Source organism: Lissotriton vulgaris, chromosome 3_1 (genome assembly GCF_964263255.1).
Source record: "Lissotriton vulgaris chromosome 3_1, aLisVul1.2, whole genome shotgun sequence".
NCBI lineage: Eukaryota > Metazoa > Chordata > Amphibia > Caudata > Salamandridae > Lissotriton > Lissotriton vulgaris.
Window position 1 is genome coordinate 1,769,279,375 of NC_141689.1, and position 22,644 is coordinate 1,769,302,018.

Sequence of the window (22,644 nt, forward strand, 5' to 3'; positions counted from 1 at the left end):
TTTAACACATATGTGGTTACTCATAAAGATACTATTGAGACAGGGATTCCTCACTAACACACCCATACACACACTCATCCACCCATACAGTCCTGCACACATGCTGTCTTCAAAACACATACAAACAATGAGTCACCCATTCATGCATCTATGCGGTAAGTAATACCCCCCACCAAACCATACAGACACTCATACTGATACTCTGAAAACCAACTAATAACCCATATCAACACTCATGTAGCTAGTCACCAACCCATGCAGCCACTTATACACAAAGTGAGACACTGATACAGATAATTACATATTTAAACATTACTCGCTAATACATGTATTCACTAAGATGCACTTAAGTCAGTTATACAAACATTTTTACAAAAAAAAAAATCCATTTAGACACTTATTTACAAATGTTTTCTTTCATCGACCTTTAGATATACATATATAAAACATATTTATTTTTCAGAAAGACACACATTCACTGGATGATGTCATCAGTGATGTCATTTAAGATGTCATCAGTGATGTCATGGGTGATGTCACTGACCATGTCATGAGTGATGTAATATGTGACGTCATAAGCAGTGCATTGAGGGCACGCGAGTTATAGTTAGCTGAATTAACTATACCGGGGGAATTTCAAGGGTTTTGTATGAGTGAAATGTCCAGCTAACTATAACATGTGTGAAACCTATGTTTTTTTTAGTGAATATGCATATATATATATATGTATGGTAAAGCAAATGCGCAAGCGCTTCGGTGAGGGCTCACCGCAGTATCTCACCCTCCGGTTTGTTAGCAGCCCCAAGCAAGATTTGAAGGCTCCCTCTTGCATTCATGGATGTCGACGCGTTTCGGGGCCAAAACCCGCCCCTTCTTCATAGACTTGATAAGGAAGACACCAAACTCAGCTCACGCTTTCCAAACGCATTTTATTTGGAAAGTGGGCGTCGTCCGCCCTAAGTGGGTGGAGTTACGGCACCTGGAATCCTGGAGATTGTAGTCCAGTGAACTGAGTAGTTCGTTAAAACCTTGAGTAGGTTGGCGTTTCCTTTGTGTAAATGTCATTAATATCCTTAAGTAGGAGGCGAGGGCAGACTCCAAACTTCGCTGAATAAAATTTAGATGCTGTGCTGGCAGGCGATGACAGTTTTCATCGCCACAGGCTTCAGACACTTGGATGCTTTATTCAGCGAAGTTTGGAGTCTGCCCTCGCCTCCTACTTAAGGATATTAATGACATTTACACAAAGGAAACGCCAACCTACTCAAGGTTTTAACGAACTACTCAGTTCACTGGACTACAATCTCCAGGATTCCAGGTGCCGTAACTCCACCCACTTAGGGCGGACGACGCCCACTTTCCAAATAAAATGCGTTTGGAAAGCGTGAGCTGAGTTTGGTGTCTTCCTTATCAAGTCTATGAAGAAGGGGCGGGTTTTGGCCCCGAAACGCGTCGACATCCATGAATGCAAGAGGGAGCCTTCAAACCTTGCTTGGGGCCGCTAACAAACCGGAGGGTGAGATACTGCGGTGAGCCCTCACCGAAGCGCTTGCGCATTTGCTTTACCATATATATATATATATATATATATATATATATATATATATATATATATATATATATATATATATATATATATCCCAAAAAGAATCAAGTTGCCTTGCAAGGAAACGCCAACTCAGATGTGAATTTCACCTTCATTTAATGTGGGCAGCAAACACGACACGTTCTCTCTGCCAACAGTTGAGCCAAACATGTTTCGGGCCGACGCCCTTGATCACTGGCAGCATTCCAAAGTTCAGGCAGCTGAGTCGACTTTGTAAGTAAAACCCGCCCTCATGGGACTTTTTATTTGCCAATGCATTCTGGGGTAAGTAGTCATCCGAAAACCAAGTGGTTGCTGTACAGTCCTAAGTATGCAAAAAATCAATCCCAAAGTGGGTCCTGAGGCAGAGTAGCGCAGCGTTGTCCACCACTAACTGTCCCACAGCAACAGGCATTCACAGCTCCACGCAGCGCCATTCTTCACGGCACTACAGGCACCACAAAGCTCGCGGCGGGGCGTCTCCGTGGCGAGGCATCGCCGCAATTCATATCCCAAAAAGAATCAAGTTGCCTTGCAAGGAAACGCCAACTCAGATGTGAATTTCACCTTCATTTAATGTGGGCAGCAAACACGACACGTTCTCTCTGCCAACAGTTGAGCCAAACATGTTTCGGGCGGACGCCCTTGATCACTGGCAGCATTCCAAAGTTCAGGCAGCTGTGTCGACTTTGTAAGTAAAACCCCGCCCTCATGGGACTTTTTATTTGCCAATGCATTCTGGGGTAAGTAGTCATCCGAAAACCAAGTGGTTGCTGTACAGTCCTAAGTATGCCAAAAATCAATCCCAAAGTGGGTCCTGAGGCAGAGTAGCGCAGCGTTGTCCACCACTAACTGTCCCACAGCAACAGGCATTCACAGCTGCACGCAGCGCCATTCTTCACGGCACTACAGGCACCACAAAGCTCGTGGCGGGGCGTCCCCGCGGCGAGGCATCGCCGCAATTCAGATCCCAAAAAGAATCAAGTTGCCTTGCAAGGAAACGCCAACTCAGATGTGAATTTCACCTTCATTTAATGTGGGCAGCAAACACGACACGTTCTCTCTGCCAACAGTTGAGCCAAACATGTTTCGGGCCGACGCCCTTGATCACTGGCAGCATTCCAAAGTTCAGGCAGCTGTGTCGACTTTGTAAGTAAAACCCCGCCCTCATGGGACTTTTTATTTGCCAATGCATTCTGGGGTAAGTAGTCATCCGAAAACCAAGTGGTTGCTGTACAGTCCTAAGTATGCCAAAAATCAATCCCAAAGTGGGTCCTGAGGCAGAGTAGCGCAGCGTTGTCCACCATTAACTGTCCCACAGCAACAGGCATTCAAAGCTCCACGCAGCGCCATTCTTCACGGCACTACAGGCACCACAAAGCTCGTGGCGGGGCGTCTCCGTGGCGAGGCGTCGCCGCAATTCATATCCCAAAAAGAATCAAGTTGCCTTGCAAGGAAACGCCAACTCAGATGTGAATTTCACCTTCATTTAATGTGGGCAGCAAACACGACACGTTCTCTCTGCCAACAGTTGAGCCAAACATGTTTCGGGCCGACGCCCTTGATCACTGGCAGCATTCCAAAGTTCAGGCAGCTGTGTCGACTTTGTAAGTAAAACCCCGCCCTCATGGGACTTTTTATTTGCCAATGCATTCTGGGGTAAGTAGTCATCCGAAAACCAAGTGGTTGCTGTACAGTCCTAAGTATGCCAAAAATCAATCCCAAAGTGGGTCCTGAGGCAGAGTAGCGCAGCGTTGTCCACCATTAACTGTCCCACAGCAACAGGCATTCACAGCTCCACGCAGCGCCATTCTTCACGGCACTACAGGCACCACAAAGCTCGTGGCGGGGCGTCTCCGTGGCGAGGCATCGCCGCAATTCATATCCCAAAAAGAATCAAGTTGCCTTGCAAGGAAACGCCAACTCAGATGTGAATTTCACCTTCATTTAATGTGGGCAGCAAACACGACACGTTCTCTCTGCCAACAGTTGAGCCAAACATGTTTCGGGCCGACGCCCTTGATCACTGGCAGCATTCCAAAGTTCAGGCAGCTGTGTCGACTTTGTAAGTAAAACCCCGCCCTCATGGGACTTTTTATTTGCCAATGCATTCTGGGGTAAGTAGTCATCCGAAAACCAAGTGGTTGCTGTACAGTCCTAAGTATGCCAAAAATCAATCCCAAAGTGGGTCCTGAGGCAGAGTAGCGCAGCGTTGTCCACCACTAACTGTCCCACAGCAACAGGCATTCACAGCTCCACGCAGCGCCATTCTTCACGGCACTACGGGCACCACAAAGCTCGTGGCGGGGCGTCCCCGCGGCGAGGCATCGCCGCAATTCATATCCCAAAAAGAATCAAGTTGCCTTGCAAGGAAACGCCAACTCAGATGTGAATTTCACCTTCATTTAATGTGGGCAGCAAACACGACACGTTCTCTCTGCCAACAGTTGAGCCAAACATGTTTCGGGCCGACGCCCTTGATCACTGGCAGCATTCCAAAGTTCAGGCAGCTGTGTCGACTTTGTAAGTAAAACCCCGCCCTCATGGAACTTTTTATTTGCCAATGCATTTTGGGGTAAGTAGTCATCCGAAAACCAAGTGGTTGCTGTACAGTCCTAAGTATGCCAAAAATCAATCCCAAAGTGGGTCCTGAGGCAGAGTAGCGCAGCGTTGTCCACCACTAACTGTCCCACAGCAACAGGCATTCACAGCTCCACGCAGCGCCATTCTTCACGGCACTACAGGCACCACAAAGCTCGTGGCGGGGCGTCTCCGCGATTCATATCCCAAAAAGAATCAAGTTGCCTTGCAAGGAAACGCCAACTCAGATGTGAATTTCACCTTCATTTAATGTGGGCAGCAAACACGACACGTTCTCTCTGCCAACAGTTGAGCCAAACATGTTTCGGGCCGACGCCCTTGATCACTGGCAGCATTCCAAAGTTCAGGCAGCTGTGTCGACTTTGTAAGTAAAACCCCGCCCTCATGGGACTTTTTATTTGCCAATGCATTCTGGGGTAAGTAGTCATCCGAAAACCAAGTGGTTGCTGTACAGTCCTAAGTATGCCAAAAATCAATCCCAAAGTGGGTCCTGAGGCAGAGTAGCGCAGCGTTGTCCACCACTAACTGTCCCACAGCAACAGGCATTCACAGCTCCACGCAGCGTCATTCTTCACGGCACTACAGGCACCACAAAGCTCGTGGCGGGGCGTCTCCGCGGCGAGGCATTGCCGCAATTCATATCCCAAAAAGAATCAAGTTGCCTTGCAAGGAAACGCCAACTCAGATATGAATTTCACCTTCATTTAATGTGGGCAGCAAACACGACACGTTCTCTCTGCCAACAGTTGAGCCAAACATGTTTCGGGCCGACGCCCTTGATCACTGGCAGCATTCCAAAGTTCAGGCAGCTGTGTCAACTTTGTAAGTAAAACCCCGCCCTCATGGGACTTTTTATTTGCCAATGCATTCTGGGGTAAGTAGTTATCCGAAAACCAAGTGGTTGCTGTACAGTCCTAAGTATGCCAAAAATCAATCCCAAAGTGGGTCCTGAGGCAGAGTAGCGCAGCGTTGTCCACCACTAACTGTCCCACAGCAACAAGCATTCACAGCTCCACGCAGCGCCACTCTTCAAGGCACTACAGGCACCACAAAGCTCGTGGCGGGGCGTCTCCGCGGCGAGGCATCGCCGCAATTCATATCCCAAAAAGAATCAAGTTGCCTTGCAAGGAAACGCCAACTCAGATGTGAATTTCACCTTCATTTAATGTGGGCAGCAAACACGACACATTCTCTCTGCCAACAGTTGAGCCAAACATGTTTCGGGCCGACGCCCTTGATCACTGGCAGCATTCCAAAGTTCAGGCAGCTGTGTCGACTTTGTAAGTAAAACCCCACCCTCATGGGACTTTTTATTTGCCAATGCATTCTGGGGTAAGTAGTCATCCGAAAACCAAGTGGTTGCTGTACAGTCCTAAGTATGCCAAAAATCAATCCCAAAGTGGGTCCTGAGGCAGAGTAGCCCGATGTGCCTTTGCTATGTCTCAAGATATGTGCTCCAATGGATTTTGAGTAATTTAGGTTCAAAAAAATATATATATCTATAGGCGCGCCCCGGTACGCGCACCGGGGAGCGAACCAGCGCGCTACGCGAGTTCACGCGCGGAAACCTGATTGGCTCTCGGGTGTCTGTCAACATTCCAAACAGTCCGGAGCGGCCGCCATCTTGTGTCTCGGTAGGATCGAGACACAAGAGGTGGCAAAAACAAAGGGGGAAATGACCAAAAGGGGGCAGAGTAGACCCCCCTGACCCCCTAGGTTTCATGTGGTGGCCATAAAAGGGCTCCGCGGGGCAAAACATTTTTTTATTTTTTTTCCGATTTGCGCGGGGGGAGCGCCCGGAACGCGCACCGTGGAGCGTACCGGGGAGCGTACCATGGGGGAAAAAGAATGACAGAGTTTTTTAAAAATGTAGCCTTTTTTTTATAAATTGGAGGTAGTTCTAAAAAGAACTGGGTTTTTTCTTCTTATTGTTGTTTTATATTTTTTTAAATGTTTTTTTGAACATTTTGTACTTTTTTTGGCTTTTATGAACAATTTTATATTTTTTTTGTTATTTTTATGGGGAGAAACAAAAAACAGGGAATTGTAAACGGCTCAACTGGAGCAAAAAAAAATCTGGAAAAATTATTGGTTTTTGGGGCAATTGTGGTTGTCGCCAGCACGGTTGATGAGCTTTATGCTTTGCTCACCATAGGTGATGGTCTTACCACAAAATATACAAGTGATCTTGTATTGCCCAAACTGGGGTTGTATGTTTGGGACCATCTCCCTTGTCTCTGGTCCCGATGGAGTGGGTTGCTTTCTTTTGGAGGTGCTGAGTGAAGATTCGGGAGGGTTTGTGGCCAGTTCACGGACCTCTGCCGCAGCATAGTTGTTGGGATGCCTGCGCTGCATGTGGCGAATCATGGTGTTATTGCCAAATGAGTATTTCTTGTTAGGGTTCCCCCTTGAAAGTTCAGTGCCACAGATTAGGCAAGTCACCTTTGGCGCATTCACCTTTTTGAGGCCACTTGGGATGGAAAAAAACTCCCATACAATGTGCTGCTTTGGCCTATATGGGGTATTGTCTTCTGGCAGGAATGTCCTCCTCCCCTCCTCCTCCTCTTCTTCATCTCCACCACTGTGGTGTTGTGGTGGTCCTCTTGGTGGTGGTGGTGGTGGCTGAGATGCTCCTGCTGCTGCTGCTACTGAAGCCATTTTTCAGTCCAAAAAAGTACAGAGAGGTCTTTCAACAAGTCTTCTTCACTCAAAGTACAAAGTGAGAATGAGAAAAAAAGGTGGGGGCTTTCATCATTAGGAAAAAAAACTATCCTTAACCAATAAAAAGTGTTAATTTCAGGTCACATGACCAGGGCTTTCATCATTTGGAAACCAAAACTGTCCTGCACCAATAAAAAGTGTTATTTTTAGGTCACATGACCCGACGCGTTTACGCTACGCGCCCCCGGGCGCGCCCCGGGGCGCATTGCGTAACCGCGTCGGATGCTTACGTTGCGCGATCGTATGCGCTCGAGTGCTTCCGGGTGCGTTTAAGCCATGCGTATCACGCGGATGAAGCTACGCGATACGTCACGATGATGTTTTCGTTCACGGCAAAAGCGCTAACGGGACGCTCACCGGTACGCGCCATAGGGCCGCCGCAAGACTGCGCTTTCCGGTGCGCTCACCGGGAGCGCTCCAGGGCAAAAAAAAAAAAACATGAACAATATACATAAAAAAATAGTATTACATAAATATACATTATAGGATTCATTATAAAAAATATTACATTGCATAGCTATAGAAATTTGCTATTAAAAAACCTTTGAAATTCACTAAAAAAAACAAAAGGTTTCACACCAGTTATAGTTAGGAATTAGCATTTAAAAAACTTATGAAATTCACTGAAAAAAACCATAGGTTTCACACCAGTTATAGTTAGGAATTAGCATTTAAAAAACCTTTGAAATTCACAGAAAAAACCATAGGTTTCACACCAGTTATAGTTAGGAATTAGCATTTAAAATACCTATTAAATTCACTGGAAAAAACCATAGGTTTCACACCAGTAATAGTTAGCTGGAAATTTTACTGACATAAAACCATTGAAATTCCCACGTTATAGTTAGTTGGACTCACTATAACTTGCGCGCCTGCAATGCACTGCTGATGACGAGACATATTACATCACTCATGACATGGTCAGTGACATCACTCATGACATCACTGATAACACCATCCTTGTGACAGATTGACAGACCTCCTTTCAGTGTAATGTAACCCTTGAAACACATATTCAAAAATAGAAACTAACATTTTCAAAAAAATGGAGATACCCATACCAGTTACAACAACCAATTAAGTAATTCCACCATCTATATACACATCCACTAATTCAGCAACAGTTCTATATAGTCACTCATACATATACTCACTCATCATATGTAGTGATACACATATACATCCTGTTACACACCGACAGTCTTCCAAAAGTTACTCGCACACATACTACTCACACATGCAAATAAACTATTGAACATCCATTTATTTGCATATACAGCTATACACACACTAGCACATTACTTCTAAGGAAACTTACACATACTTACTCTCTTAAACAATCACTTATAGAAACACATACTTATTTAAACAGGAACTCTTTCAATCTCTCACTCTCACATATACTTACTTATATACATCAATACTCACATATACTAGATTAAAACATATGTAGTTACTCATAAAGACACTAATGAGGCAGGCATTCACTCACTAACACACATATATACACACTCATCTACCCATACAGTCCTACACATATGCTGTCTTCAAAACACATACAAACAGTGAGTCAGTCACCAACCCATACAGCCACTTATACACAAAGTGAAACACTGATATATATATTTAAATATTTAAAAATTACTCACTAAAATATGTATTCCCTAAGATACACTTAATAAGCCAGTTAACCAATCAATATTTTATTTAAAAAACATCCATTTACACACTTATTTAAACATTTATTCTACCATCGACCTTTACAAATACATATATAAAACAAATTTATTTTTCAGAAAGACACACATTCACTGGATGGTGTCATGAGTGATGTCACTGACCATGTCATGAGTGATGTAATATGTGACGTCATCAGCAGTGCATTGCAGGCGCGCAAGTTATAGTGAGTCCAACTAACTATAACGTGGGAATTTCAATGGTTTTATGTCAGCAAAATTTCCAGCTAACTATAACTGGTGTGAAACCTATGGGTTTTTTCAGTGAATATATATATGTATGTATTTATACAGATTATATTCAAATTACCTACTGGTGGTCTCCAGTAAGTAGTTATAGTTAGGACCATGTTTCCATAGGAAAATCATTTTTTGCATTTTGTGACTTGGCTATAACTTTGCGCGTCGTTTGACCAATCTTCATAAAATATTCCCAAAAAGTGTCAAGGTGGGTTCTACTGTCATGGAAAGTTTGGGGCTGATCTGTGCAGTGGGGACTGAGAATTCGGGGCGTGAAATAAGGGTGCGTTTGTAACGTTTGTTAATTCACATAGGAACCTTCAGCCACACCTACAGCCCGAACCGCTGAATCAAAATTTGCCAAGGAGGTAGATGTCGGTTCAAGGAAGCGCCTTTTGCTTATCTGGTGTAAATCTGAGTAGTTGTTGAGAATTGCAAGTTTAAACTGATGGTGATATCTCTGCCCATAGATACTTTGTGGAGGTTTCGCGATGTATCGCGGATGCACGCTCCAACAGGAATGCACTGGTTGGCTGGCTGCAACCTGAACAGAAAGTTACAGCCGCCATTTTCATTTTATCTATCTGGAACGGTTCCTGGGGATGAAAATGTGTGTGTATGGGGTCAGGGTGGAGATACTCTTGACCCCATGGTTGAGAAATGGGGGGGGGGGGAGTGATACAAGTTATGTGTCCAAAATATATTTTTATTTTATTGCGTGTGATATTCGGGACGACGCCGCAACTGCCAACGCAGTCCCCCATGAACCGTTGCGGGGTTATCGCAACTATCAACGTCGTCGAGAATATTGGTGTTAAGATAAAAAATATATCAGTGAATCATTAATACTCATTATTATAGAGATATTGAGATTCTGATAAATGTTTCTATAGAGGTACTTAGATAGTGAGTTATCTTTTGTGAATGTTAGAATTAATTATAGAGTTATAATTTTTTGAATGTGGTGGTGGCTATTGAATTCCAGCTTATGTTTTCCGTTTCCGTGACGTGTCAAGGGGGATTGCGATTAACAACGTCATCGCGATATCCGGAGTCACAGAGAAAATATAAAATAGTTTTTAGAGATGGTTTTTATAGAAACTCTCTAGAAAAAGACGAGCTTAGAGAATACTGTAAGAAACCCTAGTGTGTCAAATACTATAGTATGTGTGTTTAAATATGTATTTACTACGTTATGAAAAAAGCGCGATCGTCCCGGTTATTGAAATCATCGCAAAATCCCGAATAAAAGCGAAAACTGAAAATTGGTCTGAAAGATATTTTTTAAAGAAACTTTGTACTATGGCTTATAGGTCCATTGTAGACATTTGCTAATTTAGCATGAGCTTCGCTGCTATGACGCTGCTTTTGCGCACAACACTGCATGCATATATTTCGCAAGACCCTGTTTGTGCCCCTTTCACATGAGAACTGTGTACACCTTACACGTTCTCTGCTGTGCTCTGAGGTTTAGTCTGCACACGATGATTAATGTTAAACAACAATGCCCCTTGTTATCCCGTTCTGGTCAGTCCATCGCACCTAGACATAAAATGCGACACACAGCTGCACTACTGGAAATCGTGTGCTTTAATATTGCAACCGCAACATGTTTTGACACATTTGGAGAGACACCTTTCTGAAGAGAATATGTGCTTGTCCTGAGATGTGAACATTGCATCTAGGCCTTGAGGTATGGGGGTCTGCTGACAAAGCCCAGAGGACTTTTTTTTATAATAAACTATCTCTTACCAAGTGGAGGGTGGTTAGTTTGTTAAGTCCTTTTCCACTGATTTTTATGAAATGATATCCCCGTTTGTATTCTATGGTATGGTAACAATGCAGACTATATTGTGTTTATGCATTTTGCTGCTAGTATTGGCACGTGTACTGCTCCATAGAGCGCATTAGTTGAAATAAACATTTTAAACTATACCGCGTCTCAGATTACTCGCATTGTAGACAAGTACGAGTGAGTGAGCGAAAGAGTGTCTGGCTCCCGCGATTCCTAAGATCGAGTGACGTGTTCTGGGTTGTCTAATCATTGGTAGCTTCACTGTAGACAGAGAACGAATGAGACACAATAGCTAGTCGGTTTGGGATTTTGGGTACTAATGTGGTAGGTTGGTACACCCCTATTCACTGAGGTCCTGTTTTCCTGTGCATAGTTCTGTATATGTGCAGAATCCTGGCAACAACTTAGTACAAAAATATGAGTTTAAACATGCTTTGGAAGAAGTATGTATATAGTAATATGTGTAGTGCAATGTTCAGAATGTATTTTTTTCCATATTATTTTTTGATGTGTTTGTGACCAATGAATGTCTGCTTTTGTTTTACGCATTTGCAACGTGGCCGGGAAAATTGAGATTACAGACGTCATCGCGGTCTCTAGAGTCACCGCGAAAACGGAAAATAGGTTTTAGAGATGGTTTTTCTAGAAATACACTAGAAAAAAACACGAGTTTGAAGTGTACAGTAATAACCCCTAGTGTGTAAAATACTGCAATATGTGTGCATATATGTGTGTTCACTTTATGGAATAGATGTGATCGTCACGGTTAACGATGCCATTGCGACGTCCCCAATAACCGCGAAAATTAAAAATAGGTCTGAAAGATGTTTTTTAAAGAAACTTAGTAGAAACATGTTTTGAACGAAGTATGTACATAGTAAAATGTGAAGGGCAATGTTCAGAATGGATTTTTTTTCATATATTATTTTTGGATGTGTTGGTGGTCATTAAATGTCTGCTTTTGTTTTCCGGTTTTGCGACGTGTCCGTGGGGATCGCGATGTTGTCGCCAAAAAAAAGAAAAAAAGAAAAGAAGTTTAAAAAACAAAGCTTATTAATCCACTGAAGAAAATACAAGTTTATAAACATACCCCTTATAGAGCCATTTAGATGGAAAATATGGAAAATATAATTTAAAAACCTTAAAAATTCAATACAAAAATCCAAGGTTACATGGACGTTATAGTTGGGAAATAGAATTTGAAAAACCATAGAAATTCACTGAAAAAATAAAATGTTACAGGGATGTTATAGTTAGGCTGAGATTTCACTTGTACAAAACCAGAGAAATTCAACACTTATAGTTAGCTGACCTACCTATAACTTGCGCCCCTGCAATGCACTGCTTATGACCTCACAAAATACATCATGAGGAAGGTGAGATGGCCGAAAACGTTTACTTTGCAGACAGATTATACACCTAGTTTTCAATTGATATGCATTTTAATATACCTAGGAGGGTCGGGAGAAATATTTGTAATATGCTCCCAGTACACCTCTGGTAAGGGTATTGCAATCCCAGTGGTCATTCTTGATAAATAGGACATTTACATTCACTCCCTGAGTCAGTGATTTCCCCTATTAAGGGAGCCGGTTTATTCATTTTCTGATACAGCATTCCACCAGTACTTCTCAGTGTTTTGTCTGTATATATTTCCGTAAATAGACAGTTCTGCACTGGCCCATTTGTGCAGATCGTTTGGCTATAACGATCAGGAAGAGTCTCTGGATGTTTCCAGGGCACTGCTCTAAAGTGTTTACCCACTGTAAAGCAGAATCTTAAAACCTATAGATATGTTTCTAACCTTTCCTCCTGGTTAGTAGTCAATGGAAATATATCTTCTATGTACACAGTGATTTCCACTTTGTCCGTTCTGTTATTTGGCATATAACTAGTACCAAGTGGCAAAGTAGTGCACAACGCCTCCACACCACATGGATGTTGTCTATTAAGTTGTGTGTCATATTGGGCATGCCTAGGATAGATCATTATTCATCTTAGATTGAACCTTTTGAGTTGTGTATATCGTGCGAGTGACTGTAATAAAAATTAAAAACCAGACTTCATTCCATAAAACTTTCATTTTTGTATTCAGACACTCCACAGCACTCATCATCCAATAACTGTTTGCATCTTTCCCAGATAAATCCCCTTTCAAGTGGAATGTCCATGTGTCCCTGAATTTGGACAGGTCTACTGATTGAACTGACATCAGGATTATCAATAGGTAGGAAACAGCCTTGTTAATAGGTGGTCATTTGTCAACAGTTTATGTGTAATGAACTACCTGTACTACTTTTGCTGTCCTATAAGATTGAAGAAATTGCCCAATTAAGATGCCAAAGTATTAAATTAGCACCATGTTTAATTCAACCCTACACGTCTCTAAATGAAAACATCTGCCATTGATGCCATCTTAAAGAAATGGGAGCTTTCTTCACGTACTAACCACTACAAAGGACACAATTGTCAGAACTAGTTTATGTGAAAGTATTCTTTATTGAAGCTGATTCAAATTTATTGTGGATGCTAAAGAAATTACAGAAGGATAACTGTTGGGGCTTGAGGAGGACTTCAGGTGCTCCAGATGCCACCCTTTAAATGCCGACCTCCTTCACTTCGCAGTGGCTACTATCTAAAAATACTGACAGTAATTGAAGATATGATAGGATTTAATGTCCCCACTATGCCCCTTGTGGTGCTTTTGGAGTACGCTAAGCGAAGAGTGGTCAGGCACTGGAGGAGAGGGTTCTGCCCCAAAACAAATAAATGGCTACATGACTTAATGTACTGTCAAGAACAGCGGGATGCTTACTGGAAGTTAATGCTGCGTCAACTAAAAATGCGAAACCCAAAGACATATGGTGTCCCTCAAGGCATATGTACTGAACCACCCAATGGCTCAAACTTCCAAACCAACCTAAAAAGTACCTGGCAATCCTCAAAAGTTTGCAATGATAATGCAGTGTTCTGCCCGTACTATAGCTTCTTATAGATTTCGTGTGCACTGGTGGTGTAAGACTGTGAGCATGTACATGTTGCGAGGTTGCTATTACCCAATTTGTTTATTACTCACACTGGTAGGCGTTACCGGCTGTTGTATTAGTTCAGTTGAAAAAAACAATACATTTAAAAGAAATGAACAAAGCAGTGTGTCTATTGGGGGGTCAAATTAAAACCTTTTTTTACCTTGAGACACTTAGCTGAATGTATTCGCCAATACATGTGTAAATTATTGGGCCCAAGCCACAAGATTTCAATCCTTGTATGGGGTATAATTGTGTTTTCCCGTTGTAAATTTTTTTTTTCAAATAAGATTAACTGATTCCTAGTTCACTGAGCTATGGTGCGTGAAAGCAAGTGCAACTGTTAGAAGAATAGGTCCGAATAAAAAGAGCTTCAGAAGTTAATCAGAGTAAGATTAAACCCCTCAATAGCTGAATATTTTATTTGTAATTATTTGAATGTATCGGGCTGGCTGTGTGAAAGTTTCTTCCATATATGCTCACCACAGGATGGAATGGCAAAGGAGTCTAAAGAGGACACTGCTTTTAACATTAACTCACTCTTGGAGTCTGAACTTCAGAGCCTTCTGCTCAGATAAGGACGTTTCAGCTTTTAAAGTTCAAAGCAGGGAAGGTGCTCGAGGCTATTCCACATACCAGTAATGACTTTCAGACAACCTTTAATGTAATATTGGGCAGAATGTTGCTTCCTGCCTGTTTTAAACTAAATCCAGAATGATTCTTTCACTAGTTGGTATGACAGGTCATTAGACAAACATTGTTTGCACCTATGCTTTCATTATGCTACTGGAGAGACGGCTGTGCATAAGTAATTACTATTCTTTAGGACTGGCAATTGGGTGTTGTGTGGACTTAATACATTATCTTCATGCCACATGTTGTGCATTATTACTGCCTTTAAGGTGCTGTGTAATCAGTACCAGAGACAGCAATTTAGAAATTAAAATATCTGAACTGCGAATGTGGCACTTTTATTATGCCACAATAATGATGTTTGTGCACGAGAAGTCAGGTTTGTGAAACTGCCTCTAACAATGAGGAAAACATATTATAGTGAATGCATTTATAATCGCACTGATTTTAGGAGAGGTGAAAGCATAAAAAAGGAGATCCATTTCGTTCCCAGTAAACATCACTGGCACTTAGAAGTTACAGATCCAAACTGTAAATAGACTAATATTACTGCTAACAACCCTCTTCATCTCCTTTTAGGTTTCATTCATCTACAGATACAGGAACATCGCTGAAGCACTGATATCTCCACGGACAGTGGGTGAAAAGTAATAATCCTGAGGCTTTTCTTGTCATTTCCTTATAACAGACTTCCTCCATCCCATATGCCCGTCCAACATTGCTAGACAGTATCACATTACGTTTGTTTAAAATTATCACACAATACGACGTGCAATGCCTAGGAGTCAGTCAAATATTTGTCCACTTACCTCTCGCACCGCTCTTTCAGATTCCCCAACATATTTATTCATTAATTCCGGACCCTGGACAAAACAAAGTAATAAATATGTTAGTTCATTTTCAGTATGTAACTTCGATACAGATTGGAGTTTGCAAGATAAGGACAACTTACTAAAATGTAGAAATGTGAAAGGAAACAAAGAGAAAATGTAATAGAAAATGGAAGGCTGCCGTTGTTCTTTCACACTCCCTTTCCTAGTCCCGCTTTGAGGGATTTATTTATTCTACCTCAATTTATTAATAAAGTACTTCTTACACCAGCACACAAATTGTTAATTTCCAAAGGTATGGCGCTAGGGGCCATGTTGAAAACACACTTAAGCTGAGCATTCTCAAGCGGTCATCCACGAGAGGTGAATGCTACACTTTCAGTTTAGTAAAGATGGTACAGATGTGCCCGCCCCTCACCTCTATTTAGATTTTACGTGTAGGTGATTAATGACCCCAAGTATGGCCCTACTCCTGTTGAACTTGTTTCAAGTCCACAATGTAAGGACTAAGAGCAACTTCTTTATAAACTGTCTAAAAAGTAAATTGAACTCCATCAAGTAGGAATGAGTCTAGTTTGTTAAACGCACGCTGCAAGGATCTAAGTACAAACTACAGGCTGTTGATTCCAATTCAATCCAGACTTAGCTGTCCAACTTTGATACATTAAGTTTGGCTTATTTCGGTGATTGTAATATTCAAAAACCAGGAATACAAACCAGAACTCCTGGTTCATGACTATGAAAAATAACCTGATTCCCACTGTCTCAATAAACACCAATAGATCATCATCTCTCCGCAAGAGGAGTAAACAGCAACAACTTAACCTCTTCGAGGCTATTGACGGAACGGTTCCGTCACGGTTCGCGGGTGAGCTGTGCTCATGACGGAACGGTTCCGTCACGGCCCGGCCGCCGCGCCTGCGAGGCGCTGATTTCGTGCCTGCGCGACGCGTTTAATTGAGTGGGCGGGGCCGTGACGAAACCGTTCCGTCATGAGCACAGCTCACCCGCGAGCCGTGACGGAATGGTTCTGTCACCCGCGCGCCCCCCGCGACCGTTAGCGCTGCGGCGGAATAGCCGCCGCAGCGAAAGGGTTAACATAATTACACCCATCCTCCCCTTCTCACAACATTTGTCCCGATGCTCCACTTTCTGGCCTCCTTCTTAACTGTCATTCAGCTGCGAGACATGCTTCTGACATCGCCGCCCTCATCCTAAGCCATAAAACTGATGTAGCTATCCTAACCGAGTCTTGGCTCAATGCATCCTCATCTCCTTACCTTTATTTACTGGTCCCACCAAATAACAACATTGTTAGACTGGATAGACAATTTAAAAAAGGGGTAGGCATTGCATGCATAGACCTCCTAGTCACAGAACTCCATGCAGACCCCACGGACACCAGCAAATACCTTGCTCTCTCCGTTTGTAACAACACTACTCAGTTATGCAAATTGCACATCTTCTACCACCCCCACCAGGTAAAATCGACAACTTCATGGATCTCCTCATGAAAATCATCACCGCTAAGGTCTTCCCCCACACAAATGACATTCTTCACAGTGACTCTAATCTGCACTGGAATGACCCCAATGTCTCCCAAGTCAACGCTCTCAAAGACTTCCTCGCTGACCAATCACTCACCCAGGCCTGCACCCTTCCAACCCACTCAAAAGGCGCCACGCTGGATCACTAAGGCATCGGCGGTCAGGTTGAATTCAATAGATCCATGCGACTGGTCAGACCACCATGCCATCACCTACCTAAAACCGGACTACCGCATGAAAAGACCTGGACAACCGGTTAAACTGAAACGCTGGCTCAGAGACACTAAGAACCTTGACCTCGAAAAACTGACTGCTCACTGTGAGAATGACCTACACCCTCCCACCCCCAAATCGATCTAGGCCAACGACCTCACAGAGCACTACAATTTGACTATGTCCAACATAATTGATGATCTGGCCCGTTAAAGCTCAAAAGGTCCTAAATCTAAAACAAAAACACCTGGTTCAGCAGACCCCTCAATAGCTAAAGGAGAGCTCTCAGACTCACAGAAAGAAATTGGAGACAGCACCCCTCAGCCTCCTAACTTAAACATCTCAATCAGGCCAGAAATACTTACAACAAGAACATCCTCATATCCAAAAAAGAGTTCTTCAGATCAGAACTGGAAAAAGCCAAGAACAAACCCAGCAAACTCTTTGAAATATTCAAACTTCAATCAAACAAAATAGGTAAGTCATCCAAAGAAACCACAAAATCCCTAATAACCTGTGATGAGTTCTCCTCCTTCTTCACAACCAAAATTAACTCTCTAGGTAACAAACTTAATGCCACCTCAAACATCCTTCCTACTCCTACCGGAACCCATCTCTCCTTTTTTCCCCCACAGGCAACTCCCAAAAACAAAGCTCACTGGTTCAATTTCGATCTACATGATGACCATTCTATCTTCAATCAATCAATCAATCAAAAAGTAAGTTTTTTTAGACCGTTGGTCTTTAAACCGCATAAAACACGATAAAACATGTCATTTTGTTAAAAATTCTAACAAATGATTACAAATGTATTATCTCATTACATTATAAACAAGCATTTACAATGCAACGGTTTCGCCTTTGTAAAAGTTAGAGCACTTTCTCTGCCACATACACACACACGCACACACAAACAGGGCCACAGAAGCAAGGCGCTCAAACAGCACAACACCAGCATGAACACCCAACATTCACGCAAACACGCACACTCAAAGTACACACACTCAAAAGGACGTGTGAGCCCAAAACACAATTACAGGAATACTTCACTGAAGCACACACATACAGCAATCAAACCATGCACGCCTATAACAATACAAACTCCTGTGCATTCGGGGTAGGCACACAACCACAAAACACAAACAAAAACTTACAAACATATGTAACATAAATCACAGCGATAGAAGCACAACCAATCACTCATACATAATGCATACATTCGACACACACGGAACACTCTTATGTCACATAGACATGTACATATTAAAACGACATGTGCACATACCCAAAACATACATTGAACACAATTATAAACTTTCAAAGGCGCACCAATGCAGTTTAGCATACAAGACACGTATGGCAAAACACCAAATACAAACTAAATACACACACATGTCTACCAAAAGCAACGAAAACAGGTAACACAAAACCACTGGCCCAGAGCACACTGCGCCCTTCCAGCTCAAAGACAGCTTATGGCTTTGCAACGGACAGGAACGACTTCCGCAGGTACTAGAGGGGCAGCAGGGTCGGAGATCCGAAAGGACCAGCACAGCAGTATTTATTTATTTTTATTTAGGGCACTTTTTATATAGCGCGAACATTACCCAAAGGAACATTGAACAAGGCTTTCCATAAAAGAGATATGTAACTCATTTATAGCCAGTCAGATCTATTCACTGGCCTCATAAACTGTTGTTCTAGAGCTTGTTCACCCCAAAGAAAAATCGCTGGCTGATTTAAGACTGAAAACATACAGTCTGGTAAGATGAACGTTTCTGCAGCTTCAAGTGTGTTTACGACTCCTTACCATGGCTGCTGCTTTGCACAGAGCTGCGTGAGGGGGAAGGAGACCCTGCTTTGAAGGGTGGAGGCACCCCGGGCATTGCTCGTCTGCACACACACGTAGGTGGGCCCTAATGGAAATAGGAAGAGTGTGCCATAGAGTGCACCATCAGCCACTGTTAGTTCAAGAAGCCAGAATCAGAAATGCCACCGCCAACAGGTCTAATGCCTGCAAGCCAGACAACAAAGCGTGTTGTTTGGCTGATAAAAATCCTTCAGGGAGAACACCAAATCTATTGTAAAGGTTGGGTCTGGTGATGCTGAGACCAATGTTACTTGCACACGGTGCTTAAAATAAAATTTGACTGGCTTTGAACACACACCCACGGGGGATGAGTTTGGGGGGTGAGCTGCTGGGGGGCATGTAAAACTAGGGGGTCGGAAGGGTGGGGACCTGAAATGGGGTGACCAGCTGCAGTGAATGACGGAGTGATAGGTGAGAGTTCTGCGAAGGGATAAAGTGTGGGGCAGTAGGATAGCATAGATACAGACCAACATAGAGAGTTTGTAGTGAGGCAGAGGAGAAACTAGAAGAAAGACGGAGAGAGTTTTGTATGGGGGATAGGTGTTGGGAGCGTGCATTTGAGGAATAGAGTTTGTCGAGCAGAGGCAGATTTTTGGGCTTGAGAAAGAATAGAAACTTTAGAAGAGAGAGTCGGGCAGAGTTTTGGGGAGGTCGGACGGACGCTGGGTTTAAAAGGAATACGCATGAGAGAGAGAGTGAGTTTTGGGGACAAACAGTGAGTTTGACATCTAGTTTATGGGGACAGGGGAGCGTCAGGCGGAGGGGCAGACCTCCGAGGCACAGGCAGAGTATAAAGCAGATGATAATAGGTCACTGTTCCCCCCACCACCCCAGCCCCCCTTCTGACTTTCATGCCTCCTTTGGAAAACTTTCTAGCTGAACTTGGCACAGATGTGCCAGCCCCTCCGTAGGGGCACTGCCCCTTTACTGTGCAAACAATTTATACAGCCTCTTCTTTTAGAAGCACCCGCTATAGTAAATGTTGTCTGTGAAGGGCTCTGCAACGCGTCAGAACCCTTTACTGGATGAAAATTATATAATGTGTACCTTTTGTAACTTACTTGGTTCTACTGTAAAAATGCTCTGACACCTTTGGGTAAAGTTTGCGCTATATAAAACTGCATTCAATAAATTAACAAAACGGGCAGATGCCTCGTTGAGCGCTAGGGAGAGGGGGGGTGTATAGGGCGATAGTGCACTTGGAACTCATTTGAGCTTTTTGATTAATTCAAAGAAAAATGGACAGTGCTGTGGGCAGTATGCGCTATCAGGTCACCCCGTGTGTGCTGTGACTTACAGCCTGGCATAGCTGCACCAACCTTCCGGAATTCGAACCCTTCTGGGAAACTTACAAAACACCACAGTTTAAAAAACATGAAAATACTCTGCAACCATGAAAAGTATCCTTTCTCCTTAGAACTCTCAAACTTTATTTGCAATACTGGTCGATAAATACAATACTTTTTTTGCAGTTTTTTTATGTAGCGCGAACTCGACCCGAAGATATCGATGCGCTCTATGCGATCACCAGTTGCATTGCAGACAGACACATACATTTTAGGCACAGAGAGATTTGTCCAGATTTACAGGATGTTGAGCCTCCCGCCGAGACCGGAACCGGTTCCTTAGCTTCACAGTCGTCCGCTCTAGCCGTTACGCTACCATTAATAGGCTCTGCCAGTGACACTAGAAACTAGTGCGGGAAACTATCCGCAAGTGCTTCGAGCGGACATTCGTCATTAGGAGGAGCTGCATTAGTCGGAAATTGAAACCAGCACAAACAACCAAAATGTGCTGAGAAACGCAAGAAAATATATATCAAAACACCCTAAGTGTAGGAAATACCTCAATGGATGAGGGGAATCTGAAACTGCATAAAACAAAAAAAGACACCATGTCAGTGCACAAATAAAAGCCCACACGTAAATAAACACTTCACTATGCATGCATTTTGAAGCTGTACCCAGAAAGCGTACAGAGAAGTCACTCACCAGCTGCACAAAAGAACTGGTGTCCTGTTAGGCAGAATTGAATTGAAATACCAGACGGGGGACGGCCAAAAGTGAATGTACTGAGTAGGCAAAGAAACACGCAATTAATAAGCGAAATGCCGCTACTGCTAAAATACAGGTATTCTCAAAGCAAAAGGGCAGCGGGGGAACTCTAAACACTCACCAGGAAACAGATGAAGGAACAACGTGTCTGCTCAACCGGGTTTGGAGAAATGTAATCGACAAGGCAAACAACCGCGTAGGTTTAAATTGCGGAAATTCAGCGCTGATTCAAAACCACTTAACATTGTTACGGTGACACTGGCTAAATAATATGTTTCTAGGGTGCCATCTTAACGTGGTGCTAGGAGGTAATGATGTTAAATGTTGAACAAAGCCACAACGGGATAAACAAGCATCTAATGAGGGCACCGTGCATGGTTGGAATTACCAGCCAGAATCTCCCTGCACCATTTATTTAATAATTTGGCCCTATATTCATAACTGTTCTCGATCACCAACTATACTACCATGTCCAGAAGGATGCCCAGGAGTTCATCGTGAAGATTGTCTCGTCAGTTAATGCCTCGTGTAATGAAGTGCGCACAGTGAGTTCATGGCTCACTTAATGAACCGAGCACAGTGAGTCCAGTCCCTTAACTTTTTCTAAATTCTGCAATTAACACAATTACAGCTCTATCATGTGGACTAAAGACTTCTAACAAAATGTGCAATCTAGTTTCGTGCAAGATAAAATCTGTAAAACAGTCGTCACTCTGAGTTTAATAGCAAAGCGCTGAGTAAAGCACAGCACGAATACAAGGTCTGTGTACAGCAAAGCCTTAGGCTTTTTTCCAAGAAAGAACCTTGGTGCTCGGGCAAAGTGAAGTTTATCTTATTTGTTTTTTCTCGCCAAGTATTTGGTCAATCAGGCAGTGCTTACCTACATTGTGGTAGCAGTAATGATGACTGCAGTTCTCCAACAGATCATTTGTCCAGAACAAATGTAACATTTTAGAACCTGATTTAGAGCTACTAAATATAATGTCACGTGTAAGTGGCACCTCATAGATTGCCAACTGATTCAAAATATGTTGCTTTAATTGAGACAAGTTTTTTTTTCTATTTTAGAGTAAATATAGCCGCTATCTTGTGAGACCGGCATTTAGAACTGTCCATCTGCACCAGGATATGACAGGAATGTTATTTAAAGACTAACAGGGGTCACAAAAATAAACCATGTAATTCCCTTAAGGACCCATGATCCCTGTGTGAGTTCTTTGTACACCTTCTCTGCTCTGAGGGAACACGCAAAGGACTAATTTACCAGGTAGTACTCTTGGGTGCCTTTTCCTTGGCTGTAAAGAATTTTGTTCTGGGCACATCATTTTGCTATGGAAACGAATCTCTTTTGTCCCGTTTTAAGGAACAATGCTCCACAGCATTGAGACAGATGTTAAAAGTAATTGATTATTTATTTAGCTCTATCTATGAAATCCTTCTAAACAGTGGCTCAGCCTGAGCGTAATATACCCCAATGCAAGCAAGGAAAATGGGCCTAGGGAACATTACAAACAAGCATTTGCAATGCAATAGGTCTCGCAATTTAAAGATTTTCAGCTATTGGCATTGTAAATGACAATGCATTTTTATATCTTTAAAACCCTGCTATGATAAAAGGCATTGTCAGTTACAATACCAATAGGTCATTGTTTCTAAAATGCGAAACCTATTGCAGTGCAAATGCTTGTTTAAAGTGGTTTTAATCCTACATTATCATAAGACCGACGATTTAACACCCCTTCCGCCCCCTTCCTTGTCCTCCCATCACCCTTGACATGACCCCTGCTGGCACA

At 42.8% G+C, this 22,644-nt stretch overlaps 1 protein-coding gene across 1 annotated transcript in view; it reads right to left on the reverse strand.

Moving 5' to 3' along the window:
* The window catches only part of AFG2A (AAA ATPase AFG2A), a 1,627,379-nt gene that overhangs the window by 995,978 nt on the left and 608,757 nt on the right, over positions 1-22,644 (reverse strand). The window contains exon 12 of the mRNA XM_086962189.1: positions 15,147-15,200. Within this exon, the coding sequence (XP_086818315.1) occupies positions 15,147-15,200 (54 nt within the window). The remainder of the gene's footprint in view (positions 1-15,146; positions 15,201-22,644) is intronic.